Raw genomic sequence first — 19,405 nt, forward strand, 5'->3', positions numbered from 1 at the left:
TTAAATAATTTCAATATGTGTTAGGACAGCTTGAAAAACCACGTGCTCTTTGAGAGATTTACAGCGTCAAACACTCTTAGACTTTTTTTTTTTAAACAGGCTGTTTCATCTCAATGTAACATTTGTTGATCCAGAAAGGAAGACCATTTATCAAAACCCAACATGTTACATTTTCCTGGGTTGTAATGTAAACATGTTGTAACATTACATTACAGCTTTTTTTTTATGTCGTCAGCAGGGTGGATACATGAAAAGAAATGCTGTTATTCTGTGCCTTATCTGCTCTATATTTTATATTATAGTTCCGCTAATATTTCAACATAATCTACAATGTTCTCTAATTGTTACGTTATTTCGTATTTCTGCAGAGCTGAGTATCCTTTTGAAGAAAGTGTTTCGTTTAGTCGTTCAGGTTGTTCCTGCAGGTGGAAGGGGGCAGAGTTTCACCATTAAATCTCGTTTGGCTGTAGGAAACACCTCCCTCCGCTTTTCGGATGGGGCGGATAGAGTTGCACCCGGGACACCCGTCAACTTTTCTGAAACATTCCGATAAGTGTCCGACGTCCTACCATGCCTGGACTGTAACTCACTTTGGATCGCCGGTCTGTTTTCTTGTGCTCCTGAGTCATGGCTCCATTTGGAAAAAACTTCCTTAAAGCCCGAATGAAAAACAGGTAACTTGATCAGATGAGTATGAGCTTTCTTTAAACCTCTTGAGTGTGTTTTCCCCCAACTTCGAGCATTAAAAAAAGACGTTACAATGAAATGCGTGAGGGAGACGATTTACGCTCAACTCGGCGCGCATCGAACTACGAATGAGCAGCACAAAATAAAACGCAGTTAAGTTGTTAATTTAGTTCTGCATATCATCTTTTTGACTATTATTATTGTTTTAAAAAATGATGTCTCCCCGGTCCAGTTAGAAAAACTGACAAACCTCCATACTGAATTCCAAGGAAATAATATACACTTCCGTGGAATATGGGATTTTGAGCGTCCTTTTTTTCATCAAGGTTATTACTATCTTAAACCAATTCATTCTTAATTTCCTTAATACTATTTGGAGAGTAATATATATTAATTTTACTAATTAAAAGCCAGTTTTGGCGAACCTGTCCGTGTGTGCACATGTTAAGATTTTTCATGTTACATTTTTAATGTAACTATGCATGAACGATTTTATCAGTGTGCCAATGAGTGATGTGCCTTTTAGTGGTGGTCTTTGTTTGTTTACAACACTGCAGGCCTACTGTACATTAGCTTGTAAACGTTTGGACTTTCTTCTGCTATTATAAAAAAACGCACACACATATGTACACGTACAAAGTAGTAGAGATCATGTAATCTGTATTACCATCATTTGCTTTTTGCAATTTCCCTAAGAGTGTAGCTTGGCCTTTTGATGTGCTTCTCTCTGCAGCTGGGGTCCAGCTACAGTTCTGTAAAGGCAAGGAGGAAAGTAGAGTTACTGAGCCACAAGCTGTCGTCTGTTATTGGTGTAGACATTCTGCTTCTTTTGTTGACTACAGACTTTTGTTGTGCAGAGCTGGTAAACAGAGTTCTCTTTCTGAGTATCTAGGTCATGATTGAATCCCTTGCTGCCAAGATCAAGACAAGGAAAGTTAAAGGGTTTTAATTAGCTTTACTCATTAAGGGTCTCAATTAACACCAAACACAGCAACAACGCTGAGAGGTATGGTAGTGTACAGTGCTAAATTACAACACTTTGACAGAGGCACCATCAGCAGAATTGATGCATTTTCACATCACACAGAGCTGAGATGAATTATCTTTGATAACTTCAAACAGTCTGACTGAAGTTGTCTCCAGTGGCTGTCTTATTTTTTTTTTTCTTGCATAGTAATTATCATCGAGGCACCTATAATTATCTCAAGTGTTTAGATCTTTAGACATGTCAAACGCTTCACTTCGGAGACACCTGAGGCTGGCTCCTACTCGAGGTGAAACTTTGAGCTGGATGTTGACAACATGTGCAGTCGGAGCAAGCCGAAGCATCAAAATATTCACAAAATAAGAAAACGTTAATGTTGATTTGGTAAATGTAAAAAATATTGGAATATTCCATACTAAAATCAGGGAGTCTGATCCTTCAAACAACAGGAAATACAAGCCTCAGAATTATGTGACCAAAGCAATGTAGTGACCACTTGCACTAAGCCACCACTATAGCATTGTTAATTAGTTTTTAACATTGCTAGATTAATACAAATTTGCAGGCTGCTGAAAGCAATAAAAAAAAGACAGTTTGTGTTTAAAAAGGACAGGGGAAGTCATTTCTTTTAATGAGAAAGGGTTGTTATGGTGATTTAGATACTTCCTGTGGGCAAAAGATAATAGGGGTGGGCGATTTCACATAGGAAAGGAACAAACAGGGTGTGTTGTGTCTCTGCTCACAGATGCTTATCAGGGAAGGAGTCTTCCCAGAGATCAACATATCCAGATAAAAAAGTCACATTATTTCCTCAGCAATCCCTCATTCTTATCCTCAGATAAGAACAAGAGGAAACGTCTCCTGTCCAGCATCCAATAGTTTCTCTTCTGCATTCTCTGTGTTAAAGCCAAGCCAGACAGACACTTTGTAGATACTTTAGACTAGTATGATTTATTTGTTTTTTTGTCTTGGATTTCTATATCTTACCTTTTTTAGTAAACCCCTATTGTTTTATATACACCAGTCAAACCTATAATTTGTTAGATAAACTACAAGTGTTGGTCTCGAAGAAAGAGAAACTTTGATTAGTGTAGGAAATGCAAATGCAAGCTTCTTATTGTCCCCTTTCACTTGTCTGATATTATTGACATTTATGTTTTTGAAGAAAAAAAAAGTGCAGAGGTCATGAGTCTGCAGTGCATTGTGTCATATCCTGCAGCGCACATTCAGTTTCCTTTTAAAGGAAATACAGCTGAAAAATGTCTTCACTTCATCTCTAGTTGATCCAGTCAGCCACAACTTTTTATCAGAACTTGTTCTTCCAGTCAGCATTAGTTTAGTCATAAAATCAGGATGAGTAAGTAAGAAATGTTGGATTGCACATAGGCCTTTTTTTCTGGTTTTAACTTGAGGTTAGCATTTGTGATTTGAGGATTTATGTTTACTTATTTGATTGTACTTAGCTTGGCTTAACTGAACAGATCAAGATGCCAGTAAAATTCATGACTTTTCCATCAACCTCGTGTTAAGTGCTAATTATGAGGTATTACAGCTATGAAAACCACAAACAAAATGAAGGCGTTCGCATAAATCACACAGATTTTAATTTTGAATTGGTTGATGCTGCATAGAAGGTGAATTAATCTATCTGGGGTAAGTTTGATCGTTTCACTCAGGACTGTTTTGAGCTGTAAAAGCAAACCTGTGATCTTATCAGCAGCAAATATAATCAAATCCAAATATACTCACGATTCCATAGTGAGACGTGTTGACAGCAGAGGCTAAAGGACATGTTTGCCTATCTGCTATCAAAGCTTTGTTTCTGTTGAGCATATTTGCATCTCTTTTTCGTCATTGATCTGCCAAAACATGTCGGGACACTTTAGAGCTATAACTCTGTCATTTGCTATGACTTGCTCAAACCACCAGCATACAGGCCTCTGTGGTAACTTGTACCTTGCAAACTTATCACACAAGTGGGAACTGTTAATTCCTTCCAGGTTGTCATTATGAGCATTACAATATGCTACCGCAATGCAGCCGTAACGTAATCATCCAACACAGAAGCTGGTACGGAAATTCCTATAATTTAAGGTTAAACTGAACTTAGACGTGTGGGTAGTTTCCTCCCGCACGTCCCAGTTCTAACTGGATATCTCTGCCTCTAAGTTCAAGGTGAGGTCAAGTGGGTCTGCTCAGGTTTCTCGGGTTCATTCAAGTGTGAATTTAAAGTCGAACCTGTACTGTGCCAGTTGCCGTGCAACATCCGTCTTCACCCATAAGGGCTTTATATTTTAGTTTTTCTTGAAAGTATGTGTCATCTGAAGCTGTAATTCAACATTAGCTTTGAGTTCATTACACTATCAGTGTCAGCTTTGTCATTTACCACCCAGCAGTGTGACCTATGAAGGCACCCTCATTTGCTGCGTCTGGAACTGCTGTGTAATCCCAAGCTATGAATATCAAATCTTAAAAAACACCGCAAAGTTCTGGTTAACCACATTTCAGCCAGTACAGTAAGTCAAAGTGGTGATGTCTGTGAGGCTAAGCCAGCACAATTCAAGTTGCCATTAATGGAGTCATATTCCTGCAGTATTCTTTCCAAAATAAACACAGCAGAAGAATCATTGTTCTATGAGGTAGAGCTTTAAAGAAAAAATATGCTATCGTTTAGGCTGAGGGGCTAGTGTACAGCCGTCTTTAATACCCTTTAGTACCCTGATAAAAATTGCTGTTTTCCTCAATAAGAAGCAATGTAAAAAGCCATAAAAGTACAAGTTAGGTACTGTTTACAAGGTTGTGTCAGTGACAGAAAACTTCCAGGAATTGCTGGGAGTTTATGTGGATTTTGATGTACTAGCAGTTGACTCACAACCCTGAGGCTTACAGGGGCCTTAAATGTAAGTGATAATGCTGTTAGCTGCAGAAATGCAAAGCAGGATACCAAGAGCTTTCAATAAGTTCTGCCACAGCAGGACACAGACTTCACATCTACTAACTGCTGGGAATCATTGAGGCTTTGCCATTTTGGCTGCATTGCATAAGCTACAGTGTTTAGACATTCTCCAAGTCAATTCACACTGGCATTAGTTGCAGCATGTGTATCTGGACCTTAACAATCAAAGAACTCTAACAATAAATATTCCTTTAACTAATTTGGAAACTAAATTAGACTCATAAAAGTCATTCTCATGAATAAATGAAATATTTATTTCTTTTTCGTCCAAATAAATCATTTGCTTTCAGTTCCAATGTGTTCCAGTGATAACGCATAATAGAAACTGTTAGCTCTTTCTTCACAGTAGAATGAAAATTAAAAGTAACCATAGTGAGCAACATGGAATCTCTTTTCCTCCCTTCCTCCTACAGTGCATAAAACTATAGTGGCAGGATGTTGCCTGAGTGCTGGTGATTGTGGCCTGAGACAAATACAGGTGTTTCCCTGCCTAACTGTACTGTCTTCCTGCACAGCTGTGGCCTTGGGTCACCCTTTCTGAAATAGCCAGTGTATGTACAGCATGTTTATTCGCCTGCAAGATTAGAAATGAGGACAGTGTGTGACAGGTTCAGGTTTATTGGAAACATCTGCATTGTGTATTTACAGATGTGTAGTATAGCTATGCTGCACTGAACATGTAATTATGATTTTGTTCCCTTTTCCTTTACCTTTCTTCTTTCGTGCCCTTGCACTTCTTGCCTCAGCCATTCTTTCATCCTTGCAATACAGTATAACAGTGGCTCACAAAATATTTTTTGGCCCCATATAATGAAATTGCTCTGATTTTTGGATTCCTCATCACATGCTGAGAAGGTGGGAGAGGTTTTGACCCATTAATGCACATGTGAAAGTAACCTTTAAGTATTGTTTTATCAATAATAAATAAAATATGCATAATTGGTCAGGTTTACCACTCGTAATTCATCCAAATGAATTTGTTTTGTACATAGCATTTTAATTTAAGCTGACAACGACACTATGTTTAATAAAAGTAATGGGTTAAAAAGTGAAATAATGTATTGTATTATATTATAATAAGACTTTTTCAAACACACCACAAACTTGCCACAGTTGATGCCATGGTTCATGCCCTAACACATATTGACTGCTCTATGATGTTGAGCTGTTGTGTCAGATAAGCTCATTTTTTAAGCATGTGGCCACTATGTACGGTGTACTGGGTACACCGCCTGTTTTCTTTCCTGTGCAGCAGTAGCACTGGGGCTGTGTTGTATTGGGTGAAGTTGGAAATTCCATGGTCAAAGCAACAAGGGTTGTTGTCTATTAAATGCTTGAGGCATGTTGGAATTGTTTGGCCTACACATAGCTCAGGTATTTGCTTTGCTCCGGTTTTCTCCAAGAGTCTCAATAACCATTAACCAACCTATGAATTGCATTCCTGAGACCTTATTCGCCAGATGTTTACACTATGCTCCAGTTGGGTGTTCATGTGTTATGTGGGAACCAATACATTGTGGTATCAGTCTGTCAAATCTACAAACTGAGAGATAAGCCTCTTTCTCCCTTTGAATAATATACACAATGTCTTAGACATGCAGGTTGGGGTATCCTATCTTAATAGGATGTGGCTTGTTTTTTGTTTTTTTTGGTTTGGTTGGTTGGTTTTTTTGCTTCCTCCCGCATTGGTGACGTAAATTAGCATAAGTTGCATTCGGCCAAGGTTATCAGAACAAATAAAGGCAAAGCAGGTACATGATGTAGGGTTTAGATGTGAAGACGTTGCTGCATACCAACCTGAGGAACAACACTGAATTTTGATAGCTGGGCTAAACAAAGGACTTGATTTTAATCCCAAAGTCTGTTTTAATACATTGTAAATATAGATAAGACTTCAGATTTATCTAGATAGTAAAGTGAAATATAATTTTAAAAGGCTTAGATGAAAATCCCACTTCCAGACAAGTGTGTTGGCCCATTCCTTTTACCCTCAGTGTCACTATATCAAATTTCCTGACAAGCTACAGCCAGATTTCCTTGTTGATGTTTTCTGCTTTTGTTATTTAAGGCTAATTTTTTCAACCTTTTTTTATTCGTAGATGTGATATTATCCAGGATTAGAAGAATGTTTTTCTCTATTACTGTGAACTGACTAAAGAAGTATTGTCTTTTGGGTTGAAAAACCACAGACCAACATTCCTTTAACCCACAAAAATCAGTCTGCAGTTAAACCATCAAAGGAGGAGTTCTACTTTTTTGTGTCTGTGATTTTTATGTGGATAATCTTTCTCTGGGTTTCTTTGCGATTAAACTGTCTGCAATTATAGGAGTATTATGTGTCACTTATTTTTCCCTGAAGACTAGAATTTAACTTTAAATAATTCACCAAGACAGAAACTTGGCAGTCAGAGATTCCCTAATGAAACACATGAATCGCAGAATGTTCCTAACATGTTATCTTTCATATAAATAATAGAGTGATACATCATTCTTTATCCTGAAATCAGATTTAAATGTCTGGTGATGTTATCTTCTTATTTGTGGCCGTCTGCATTGCCGGTGCCTATCATTTAATGACTGGATATTAGGTCCTGAATATTACCGGTGGTTCATTAAGGATGTAAAAAATGAATATCTTCGGCCCATCAGAGGTCAATTTTTGAACAGGTTTTACGATCCATGCAAAAACTTAATGAGGGCCTTGAGGTTAAATAGCTCAGAACCCAACCATTAAGTGATCATCTCTGATGAGTAAGATGATGAGAAACAGTAATAGAATCAAGCCAGGAAGCACAAAATGACTGAATGTAGTTTTCTGCTCATTGACCTAATGGAAAGCCATCAAATAAGGATGCATTCATAAAAACATACTACTTAGAATAGGAAAACAACTTTTAAAGTATTATAGAGAGAGAGACTTATTTTACTTCAGATGGCAAGTATGTTGAAATATGGCTGTCTAAATTTCCTTTTGGGATTATTTATCTAACTACATTTTTTTTAACCCTTTTGTTGAACTGCTGTCTAGAAAGGAGCATTTCTAATCCCCAAATGCACGTGTCTAGAATTGAATTTGTGAACATAACTACTACTATCACTAAAAATGTATTCCAATTCAATTTATAAAGCACCAAAACACAACACCAAGTTAAAGACTTACAATAATACAGAGAAAACAGAGAAAACTTCAAAAATCAGATGTCGCACTTTAGTGACTGTGGGAAGGAAAAACTCCATATTTACAGGAAGAAACCTGCGGCAGAACCAGGCTCAGTGGGGGCCAGCCATCTGCCCCAACTGGTTGGAGGTGAGGGGAAGGAAACACGACCAGCAATCCAAACCCGCCTTAATGCAATGAAACATGAAGGGTTATATTTTAATGTCACAGAGTGTAAACATTGTAGAGCATTAACTTAAGAAAGCATTTCCAAGTTTTCATGCATAGCCAAAGTTGTAACTTTTGTTTTTTTGTCTTCTGCATAGGACAAAAGATGCAGAGCCTGTGGTAGGAAAGGAGATCCAAGTTACTGTCTGCAATGAAGAGAAGGTTGTCTGTGGAGTAACAAAGCATACGACATGTGCAGATATGATTCAGGCATTGCTGGATGATCACAAGTCAGTCCCAGAGAGCAAGCGGCTACTGGATGGAGAACCCAAAGACTTCTGTCTCGTTGAACGGTGGAAGGGTTTCGAGAGAGCTTTGCCACCTCTTACCAGAATACTGAGACTCTGGTATGCTTGGGGTGATCAGAGGCCCTTCATACAGTTTATTCTAGTTAAAACCAGTGATTTCGTGCCTCAGCCTGCTAAGAAAGGTGGAAAGTGCAAAGGGGCCAAGCTGAAGCGATGTGAGCACGGTCGTGCTCAGTATTCCCAGTCTCTGCCAGCGGAAAAACAAAAGCGCATGGTAAAAAAAGCTTTCCGAAAGCTGGAGAAACTTCATATGGAGAGCAAAAGCTCCCTAGGTGCAGAGGAGATCGACCAGATGGTGCAACTTATTCTCAACCAGGACCACACAATTAGAGAGCAGATCCAGCGGATAAGGGAGCTAGATTCAGAGATTGAGCGGATTGAGCTGCAAGTCCAGCAAGAAACCAAGTCGGAGACTTCCTTGGCTCAGGCCTGCAGTCCAAATTCCGAGGCACACATTGAGGAGCAGCTGCAAGAATACTTGTACACCAGCGATGGGGTTGTACAGCTGGACATGGAGGTTCAGAGGCACCAGGAACTCATCCTCCAGTTGTCCCATGAAATTGACGCTGAGCTTAGGAAGGCCAGCCTCGCTCTGGCTCAAGATGAAGACCAGGAAGGAATGGCCACTGGTTCCTGGATCCCCGCTGACACAGACGAAGCATTTTATACTGCTGAAATCGAGAGGCTGCAGGGCGAACTGAATCACAGCCTCTTCACCGGTGTTTCCATTCACAACCAAGCTGCTGAAATAGACAAGCAGATAAAGTACTTTGACAATACACTGGTTTCTAAGGATCAAGAGTGCTGGCAGCTAGCCGCCCAGCTGAGCTCATTGCAAATCACGGACAGCACAGAGGAGGAGCAGCCCATAACAGTCCAAGGGAAAAGTGAGACCCAGTGCGGCATTTCTCAGACAGTGAAACTCAAACACACCCTGTCCCCTCTAGACATTACAGACACAGACTCAGACACTGGGATTAGCTCCACACACAGTCAGGACTCTCTGTCACCGTGTCTCGATTTCCCTCCCCCGCTGGACACAGACGTTTGAAGAACCCGGTTCACTCAGCAATGTGTTCTTCTTCAGTCACCAGCTGCAGTTTTTTACTCCTCACATGTGCTCTTTGTTTCATGCTCTGTGCTTGCAAAATTAGCAAAAAGACACATTTTCTGCAATTTTTAGTGTCTCCGGAACTTTGTTGCATCGTCATCACACCATGCCAAAAAGAAGAATGTAAGAAATGTCAACTTGGGTTCCAACAAATTAATACAAGAGTACTGTGGTTGATTCTTAAACGTGTTCACAGAAAATTGGTCAAAAATGTTTTTGCAAAGAGTTTGCAAGATGCAAAACATATCCTTGTTTAATATGAATAATTTTCTCAGGTATCAAAGTAACAGATGGTTAGGTATCAGTGTAACATGAAATAATACATGCAAGACACTAACTGAGGCTGTGCGTGCGCTACTTATAATCCTACATTATTGATAGAAGGTTTTCCCATTTTTAATTGCCAACAGAGATGCAAAGACCAATTTTTAGATGTTTAGATTTGTCACTTTAGATGATAGTAAATAAGCTTTTTGCTTTTTGTAAAGTCCTCAAGCTATTTATTAAGTTGCACTTCTTACACACTTAAGGCTATTAACAATGTTTTATATTAAAACAAAAAGATAATAGTTTTGATGTAGTATTTGTAAAAGAAAAATATACTTTAAACACTGTTCTTGACTATTCTGTAAATACAAACCTAGTTCGCCCGATTTCAAATGGTAATTGCCCCTTCTTGATATATCATTATTTAACTGTGATTAGATGACATCTTTCTGTCTAGAAAGGGCTACAAAGTCATTTCTAAGGCTTTCATGATTCAACACTAAGAAAGAGAATAGATAAAAATGGCATCCATTGCAGAGTTCCAAGGTGAAAATCACTGCTGACCAAAAAGAACACAAAACCTTGTGTCACATCTACCAAAAACAACTTGATTCCCGAATATTCTGTGGATTGATTAGACAAAAGCAGAACTTTCTGAAAGGTTTGCATCCTGTTACACCTGACGTAAAAGGTAGCACAGCATTTCATAAGGAAAACATCATACCAACAGTCAAACGCAGTGGTGGTAGTGTGATGGTCTAGGGCTGCTTTCCTGCATCAAGGCTTTGGCAACTCTCTACCGAACAGACTCTATCCTGGCAGACGGCATCACCTGGAACTCAAGTGCACTGAGGTTATGCAGCAGGACAATGATCCAAAGTACGCCACTGAATGGCTTAAATACACACAAAGAGCAATGAGCTCACAAGGAGTCCAAACTGAAATCTAATTGAGATGTTTTGGCATAACATCTCAATTAGTTCATGCTCAAAAATATTCCAGTGGGGCTTAATTAAAACAATTCTGCAAAGAAGAGTAGAACAAAGTTCCTCCACAGTGATGTAAAGGACTCATTGCCAGTTATTGCTAATGTGTAATTGCAGTCCATGCTGCTAAGATTGGCACAACCTGTTATTGGGTTTAGGGGTTTCGTTTTTGACACAAGACCTTGTTGCAGTTAGTTATTTTACCTTAATAGATAAAATCATCATTTAAAAAGTGCATTTTGTATTTACCCGGGTTATCTTTGTCTAATGTTTAAAACAGTGTGACAAATATGCAGAAATATAAGATATCAGGAAGGAGGCAAATACTTTTTCGCAGCACCTTATGCTTCTGCAAGTAATATAAGTAATTACTGAGAAAGGCACAATTGTAAAAGAAAAGCTTATTTATTTACTGTAGTTACCAAACTACCAGTTACCAGAATTTTGGGACATTGTGTAAAATTCAAGTAAAAATAAAATGCAATGGGTTCATGAGATCTGCAAATCTTGTAAACCCATTTTGCTCGTAAACATTTCAAACATTTTAATATTTCATGAAAATATTATCTCATTTTGGATTTGGTGACAGCAGCATGTCTCAGAAAAGTTGGTGAAGGGCAAACGAAATTCAAGTTACAACAATTTCTGGTACATAAATAGCTGGTGGGACATTTTTCAGATAATTTGGCAACAGGTCAGTAAAATGACACAGTCTGAAAACATGGGAAGCCAAAAATATGACAAAGAAGACAAAGAATCTTATATCAAATAAGAATGGGAAAACATTCCTCTCCCACGAGTCCAGCAACCGTTCTCCTGAGTTCCCACATGTTTACAGACTTAGGGGAAGCTACACAGCATAAACGTGGCTCTCTTCCAACTTTTTTGTCATGCAGAGATGTGTTGCTGCAGTCAATTTCAAAATGAGCTAATATCTTTTTCTTAAAATGCCACATTTTTCTCAGTTTAAGCATTGAACGTGTATCCTCTTGTTAATTAAATATGGGTTTATGAGATTTGCTTATCACTGCATTGTTTTTGTTTGCAATTTTCACAACGTTCCAGCTTATTTGGAAATGGGTTTGTATTTTTCAGATGTAATTTTGTGACAAATCACTATTCGCTACCTGCCTAATCAAACACTATTTTCACTATCCACCAAATTCAATTCACACGCCCTGTGTTTTAACCACTTAAAACGTAAGCTATTATAAAGAATAATGTACATCTTGACTTTCATAATAAAAGCTAATACTTTAAATAACTAAAAACACTGTCGTTGGGTTTTTCGGCACCATTTGTTTAGGATTTGATTGTCTTAAAGCCTAGCAACAGCGCTGACTAAGGAAGGGTATCTTCTTATACAAATCATAGGATTTGAAATCATAGGGCTGCTTGCCACATTTCCAACAGTTTCACATCTAGTTAGGGTCTTTAAACACTTACAAATTGGTTTTGATCAAACACAAATCTACGCCTGGAGACTGGCGTAGTTTTGTGTCCTTTTTGGGAAGAATACATCTTCCAATGTTTTTTATCATTATTATTATTATTTTAGTTGCCATTTGTATAGGCACAAAATCTTGGGTTATTAAAAATGCAAAAAAAAAAAATAGTTAAGCACTGGGCTGCTTCTAGAAAATCTTTATTCTAAGGTTAAAAGGGGGAAAAAAGTAGTGTGTCATACCCATTGAATTGAATTAAGCTCTCAGTCACCATAGAGATATGACACAGTTACCTCAGAGTCCTCAGGCACCATATAATCAGACGAGATGGTCACCAGGCTAGCACAAACAACAGCGAACACTCTCCTCATGTCTAGGTACTGCTGACAGATGAACACTTTGTGCTCAGGGCAGAGCTGGGCTGGAAAAAAGCAGAGGATATCTATTTCACACACTAATTGACTCACCCACCCTGCCCTCTGTCTTTGCTCCTTCAAGCTACCAAGTAACCAAGCATGAAAGGCCTGAGAGCTTACAGTTCGAAGCAATCTTGCACTGGCATCCCCAACCTGTTGATGAAATGGAGGTTTATGGTGTTATGGACCAGGCTTTCTATAGCTCCTTTCTACTCCTTTCTGAGAACTCAAGCACTTTCTTCTAGTGTCAATCACATTATCATACATGCACATAGTGGTTTTATCTATACAAAAGCACTTTTATCTAACTCACTCACACTCCGATGGATACATCAGGGAAAACTTGGGGTTTAGTATCTTGCCCATCTTGCTCTTTGAGACATGGGGAACACAGAAATATCTGGGGATTGATCTGACCAGACAGTCTGCTATCCAACTACTAACCAGGCGCTAACATTTTCCAAAATCCGACAAGATCGGATTAGTTTTATTAAACTTTTAAGAAATATACTTTTGGCGCATTTGAAGGAAATGATCAAATAAAGAGCCACAGACCAAATAGTTTTCATTGTGTCATAATAAAGTTTGATTTCCCTCTGATCTATAGAGAGAGCCCAAGCTGTTTTTTGATACTGCATTTTGTAAGTGACCCCACTGATTGTGGCCACAGCAGACTCACTCACTATGAGTCACAGCATCTAGATAGAAGAGCTAGATTGCTTAGCTGTCTGCTGCTGAGGCAGATAAAAGACAGACTGTGGCTACAGCCATGGTTGTACTTTGGTTCTTATGATTACGCATATGACACATTAGCTTATAATGAGTGTTGCACTACGTGCAGAGGTTTTATGACGTATGGAGTGAAAATCATGATTGTGCTAACTAGGCATTGTATTAAACTACTGTGTTCTTTAACGGCTTAGGTGGATTGGTAGCAAATCTTTCATATGTAATGAGAATAACTTTTGTGGCTAACATGCAGGTTAATGCCAACAGGACCACTGAAGGACAGTCACAGCACAACACACACTGAACCGAAGTTACATGTGCTTGAATGATATTGATGTGGATTGTGCTTTGATCAGAGCCACCAGTGCACATTTAAAATGCCACAAAGGCTGGTCCAACCGTAAGTGAAAATATCACGAGGGCCCCCTCACTGAAAAAAAGCATGCAAAAATAAGAACAGGTTGAAACCAAAGTCAGAAAAATCAGCCGTGTCTATGTTGAAAGATCAAATTAAAAATGATAATAATGGTTTACAAGTGCAATGCCGGAGGGTGAAATTTCACTGCATGAGTCATCAGTGCTCTTAATACCTCAGGGGGAGCAACAGAATCAAACTCCTTTGTTTACAAGCATCAATAAATTTAAGAGTTTGAGCATGTGAAGCAATAACTTCCTGAAAAAGTCATGGACACACGAGGAGAATGTGGGTGTTTCTGACAGCAAGTCTGAATTTGGATGAGCCAAATTTTCAAAAATAAAATCTGTTCACATCAAGAGCACAGTGTCGTGCCTCAGACACCACATGATCAACGTAAGCCAGAAAACAGGTTCTCAGATACTAGCAGGAGAATGTGGGGTTCAGAATCAAGGGCTTCAAGTACCTCTGGAACAGCCACATGTGTTGAAGCAGAAGCTTATATGGCTGCTCTTCTTGCTCCAAGACTGTTTAAAGCCAAATATCATTTGGTCCCACAATAACAGGAAATAGGAAAAAGAAATGAGCGATTCAAGTGTTGACAACAGCCTCACTTGCTCTTATAAACCCCCTTCTCAAGTCAATAAGAGCCTCAAGAAGCCATGTGCAAAGCAGCGTGTTCAATAGATGTAATTATAAGGTATCCTATTTCAACAATATAGAGAGCGAGGATCTAACGGCCTTGCTGCTGTTCATTCTTATGGTTGAGGAGAATGTTGAAGTCCAAACTGTCTGTGAGTCTCATACGAGAGGGTCTATGTTCCTGGCAGGGCTCTGCTGGGCTGTTTGTGATTGAATGAATTTAGGAGGCATTAAAACACAAAGCTGGATGTTGAGATCTCAGTTTGGTACTGGCTAGCATTGGAAGTAATAATCATTTAAAGTCTGAACCATGAAATTATGGCCAGAATATTCAAATTCTTTGTAATTGAAGCATTTTGTTGTTTTGTTTTTTTAAACCTTCCATCAATTTTTAAGAATAAAACACGTTTGGTTTGCTTAGAAATGCAATGTGCAATTTATTGTGCCTTTTTTTTTTGGGGGGGGGGGGGGGGGGGTCATACCGATGTTGTTAAAGTCTCAAAAACTTAAAAAAAAACTTGTGTATGAAATATGATGCACTAGGCATTAAGGGGAAAATGTATGATCTGTGATAACCAACCAAAATTAAATAACTGCTATGCTAATAGATTTCAGAAAGCTCATAAGTGAGCAGCAGGCCACGACACAGAAGAGCTGCAGCGGTGGTTATAGCAAGTGGCTGCATACTTTAACATCTCCATTTGAAATAATTTAGCACATCAAGCGTTACATAATTACACTTTGCACTGTACGATGAACTGAAATGTAAAAGTTCTGGATTAGGTCGAATAAAACAAAAATACTAAGAGGAAGCCAAAAGAAAGTAGATCCAAAATAAAAAATTTCCATTGCAACCTCTGCAGGGGTCTATTGAAAATGGCAAATAGAGGTCTTAAAATACAAACTCACCTCTTTCTGCAGTTAAACGTGTTCAGGCACCTACTGTGCTCAAATGGCAGTAAATATTAAAATGAACAGAGATTTTGGCTCTGGTTCTTTAGGGTGTTAAGGAGCTGCTTGTTCTTTCGCAAACTATTTGCTGCCAAGGCAGCTGACGCACCAAAAGACATTTAACAAAGATTGGGTATACATTTCCAATCATGGGCAGGCTGAAAAGCCTCAGAAGCAGTGCTTAAGCTGAAAGGGGTAAAAGAAAACTCCATTTACTGTCAAGGTGCCTTGAAAATATGCAATGTTTTAAATACTTCCCACAGAAATACTTTTTTTGTTTGAAGGACGCTGCAGGTAACATTTACCTCTTCTCTCTGCTGCAGATCAGCAATTCAAAGACTTACCAGCTCACAAGTGTGTTTGCTGACAACAATAATTACATCTACCAAAATGACAATTAGAGACACTGCAAACCTGTCTTTGTTCAGTCCATCCAGTTACTACAACTGGGCAGTTTGAGTAAACCATAATCTGGCATCAGCTGCCTGTGCTGAAGATGAGAGCTGATTTTTTTAATGTATATTTTTGTGTGTAGTATATCTTTACCCAGAAACATAGTATCTCAAATTACAGACAAACAAAAACATGCTTGTCAAAAAGATCAAAGAGGAATTTACTAAATGTATTAAATCTATTACATCTATCTGATGTTTTTATCTCAGCCTTGAGAAAACCAGATCTTTTAAACTCAGAAAAAAGTGAATCAATAGTGAGGAAAACAATGTGCACACCGTCGTATGCAAAGTGTGCTGCAGCTATGGTTTGTTAAGCAGTGTTCAAAACCTGGGAGTATCAAGATGAACTGATAATTGTCATTTCAAGTTTGCGAATGGTTGACTGAGTGAGCTCAGGAAGCAGCTTCCAACCCACAATTCTTGTGTCTTGGAGCAAACCTAACAACATGAAGAGCTGGTTTAAATAATTACTTAACTGTCACACTCCTGTCCTGTGAAAACAGGTTTTAAAGGCACAACCCTCTGCTTTTAAGATCATGTTCAGAGTGAAAAATACTTAATTAGGCTTTTTCCAGATGGCTCGGGTAACTGCAAAGTGCCGGTTACCATAGCTATAACTAATGGCTCATGCTACTGAGGGACTTCTTGTGATGCATCAAACATTTCTGCTTCACCCCCACTTTTTGTCATTAAATATTATTTAATTTCTCTCTCTCTTCCGTCCAATAGTTTGCACAGTTTGTAGTGCATTTTCTCTCTTTTCTGACCTTGTCCCCAACTACTCTAGAGGGTTTTTTCCTGTTAAGCTGACGTTTTTTGTCCCCACCGTCTTCAAGTGCCTTCTCATGGGGGAACACTTGATTCCTTGAGGTTGTAGGTTCTTTACAATAGAAAACACCCAGATAGGACTGCTATTTGAATTGAAGCTTTTGTTTGATCTCAAAGGCACAGTAAATTGCCAGCAAGGACACTGACATGATTCCTTTTCACTGGAATAATACTGTAAAATTCTTACAGACGCCATTACTACTCCGAGTTTGTGGCAGATGAGGTGAGACAGAAAAATCCAGCTGACTACCGTGCCTAATTGTTGAGTGAAATGAACAAATTCTAAATCATCACTGTAAGTTCAGTGGCTTGTAAAGCGGGGAAATGATTGAAGAAGCGTGCAAAACACATTCAGTTTTTGTTTCCACGTGTTTGTGTGGAGAAACATTACCACAGTACACCCAGCAGTAAATGTAGTTTTATTATACTAAAATCAAAGTATCTGTGTCTGTTTGTGTAACTTCCCTCTCGCTATACATACTGAATTCAGACTGGGGACGTTTATTTTATGAGTATGACCTGGAATTAAAGCAAAACACATCAGGATCGTTTCTTGCATCAAATGCTGTTTATGTGGCATTCCAACAGTCCCAGCAGCCAGCCCCAGTCAGTCACATCTGAGTTCACCTTGGACAAATTGGGACCTGTCAAAGTAGTTTAAATGCCTTGGGCTTAATTGCCTCAATCAAAGCACTTTTGTAGTGCCACCCATCCAAAAGCCATGAAGCCAAGTCATGAGTCACCCTATAAAAAAGCCCAAAGTGCAATAAACTATGACTGCTGCCAGATAAAAGCAAGAGTGCAAACAGGGAACCGCGCGAGTGAGTGTGTGTGCACGGTGTGTTAAAGATAAAATTTCAGAAATGTGATCTGTGTCGTGCGGTTGTTTACTGCAGAAAATTTTTTAATTTGTTCCCCAACATTAATGTTTCTTTGCAAATCCTTTGAATCCTCCCACCACCACTTCTCTCCTTGTAGCTCCTGTAAACACATTTTCTTTTGGCGTGGATGTTAATTTTCCTCTTTATTAGAGTTGCTGCCCTGGCCTTTCGACAGGTGTTCTCTGATGCTGCTCGCTGCCCCCGCAGACGTTTATTACAAGACTGCCACTCAGACAGTCAAAGGCACAGACAGAAAACATGGTTCCAGTTGGTTCAAACAGAGGAAGAAATGGAGAAACGAAAAGTTGGATTTTGCTCTGTGGCTGAGCTGCTCTAGAAGCAGAAATAATCCAAGTGGGAGAATGAAAGCTCAGTGGGCACAATCAAACAAAATCACATTCTTCTGGCAAAGTAACATTAGACTGGAGGTCCAGTTCAGTCAGGTCAGAGATGTAAGAGCCACCTTTAGTATAAAGCCCTTCAGATAAAAGCCAAAAAGCACATTTTAAAGCTGCATTAAGGTAGAATTCCTAAGGATTTAATCCTAAACTGGTTAGTACTCACATTCTTGTGAGTCAGCAGGTATACAATTATTGTCTGATTTATTTAAACTGTGTGTGTTGATCTTAATTCAGGGTAACCTTTTATAGTTGTACAATATCATCTTTCAAAGAAGTGGGCTCCACAACAGTTATTATTTATATTAATATCAGGCCATTTACCTGGCTGAATGAATCAGAATCTAGTCTAATCTAGTGCTCTTAAAGCATCTGGCATAGGATCAATTAGTTCCATATTTTCATATAATTTCCAGATTTATTTAATCATATTTGTATTTCTTGGGCGAGCATTTCTGAGCGACATCGGTTGTCTCACAGAAAAATTGCATATTTAGCTCAGATTAAAAGATCATCAGCATGACAATGACCAGAATGTCAGTGTCAAAATTATTCTTAAAAAGCACATTTTGAACCAAAAGCACTGGTAAGAGGTCCTGAACAATAATTTCCTTGGGAAGTTGGGTGAATAATAGGAATTTGTGAAGAAAGAATGTGATAACACCTAAAGCCATGCACCTGTGACGAAACAACGGTTTGTTGAACAAAACGACTTACATGCATGAGGACCTAGTGGCAGGTGCAGACATGTTTTAGGTGTGAGTTATCCTTCAAGAGTGACAGATGGTTCAACCAGTCACCTGCCAAGGATTTGCATGCTCTGTTGCAAACGGCTTCTAAAGAATATTTCTCAGATTAGTCTATAACAAAAGACCCAGAACAACAGGTTTGGTTGCCATTATTATTATAGCGCAATATGAAAACTTTTTACATTTTTTTAAATTATACCTAATTTGGTCCCATCAAGGCTGTCTCCTTGTACCTCTGAGGAACACATCCTGCATAGTGTGTCACGAGTTATGCAATGTGGCCCCAATATAATATAAATATAAGCAGAAGACACAATGGGGATGATAACGGGAACACGATGGAAGGATAACAGACGTTATGACAAAGGCCAAGGGGAGAACTGAGTCTGTAAATACACACAGGGTGATTAGGACAAAGGGCAATAGATGGGTAAACAAGCCGGTGCAACAGCTTAAGATAAATAAGATACAGGAAGTAAAACTAAAACATGATGCCAGAGTCTGAAACAAGGAGCAGTTTGGAGGATTGGCCAGATGGCCTGTGGCAGGGACTAAGCAGTTCACGGAGCCAACCAGAAGGCCAGCACAGGGGCCAAAACAGTTCAGAGGGTCGACAGGAGGCCAGCAAGGGAGACCCTCTGGTAGCTTACCTTGAGGCCAGCAGAGGTGATGGGCCACCTCAGGAGGCTTGGCCGGAGGCCAGTGGTGGGAGTAGAGATGGGACTCCTTATTTCACTCCTACACAGCAGTCATTAGGATTCTTGTGTTTAATGAATGGCCAGGGTCAGCTCATATAGGTCAGGTCATCGTA

General features: G+C 39.0%; 1 protein-coding gene across 1 annotated transcript; it reads left to right on the forward strand.

Annotated features, from left to right (window-relative positions):
• Nucleotides 1–547: 547 nt before the first annotated feature.
• rassf9 (Ras association domain family member 9) lies at nt 548–14,606 on the forward strand. Its single transcript, XM_080867244.1, has 2 exons — nt 548–674; nt 8,112–14,606. The coding sequence occupies exons 1-2, from the start codon at nt 628–630 to the stop codon at nt 9,370–9,372; spliced, it is 1,308 nt and encodes a 435-aa protein (XP_080723370.1). The 5' UTR covers nt 548–627; the 3' UTR covers nt 9,373–14,606.
• Nucleotides 14,607–19,405: the final 4,799 nt, after the last annotated feature.

The sequence above is a fragment of the Rhamphochromis sp. 'chilingali' genome (genome assembly GCF_963969265.1).
Source record: "Rhamphochromis sp. 'chilingali' genome assembly, chromosome: 2".
Lineage (NCBI taxonomy): Eukaryota > Metazoa > Chordata > Actinopteri > Cichliformes > Cichlidae > Rhamphochromis > Rhamphochromis sp. 'chilingali'.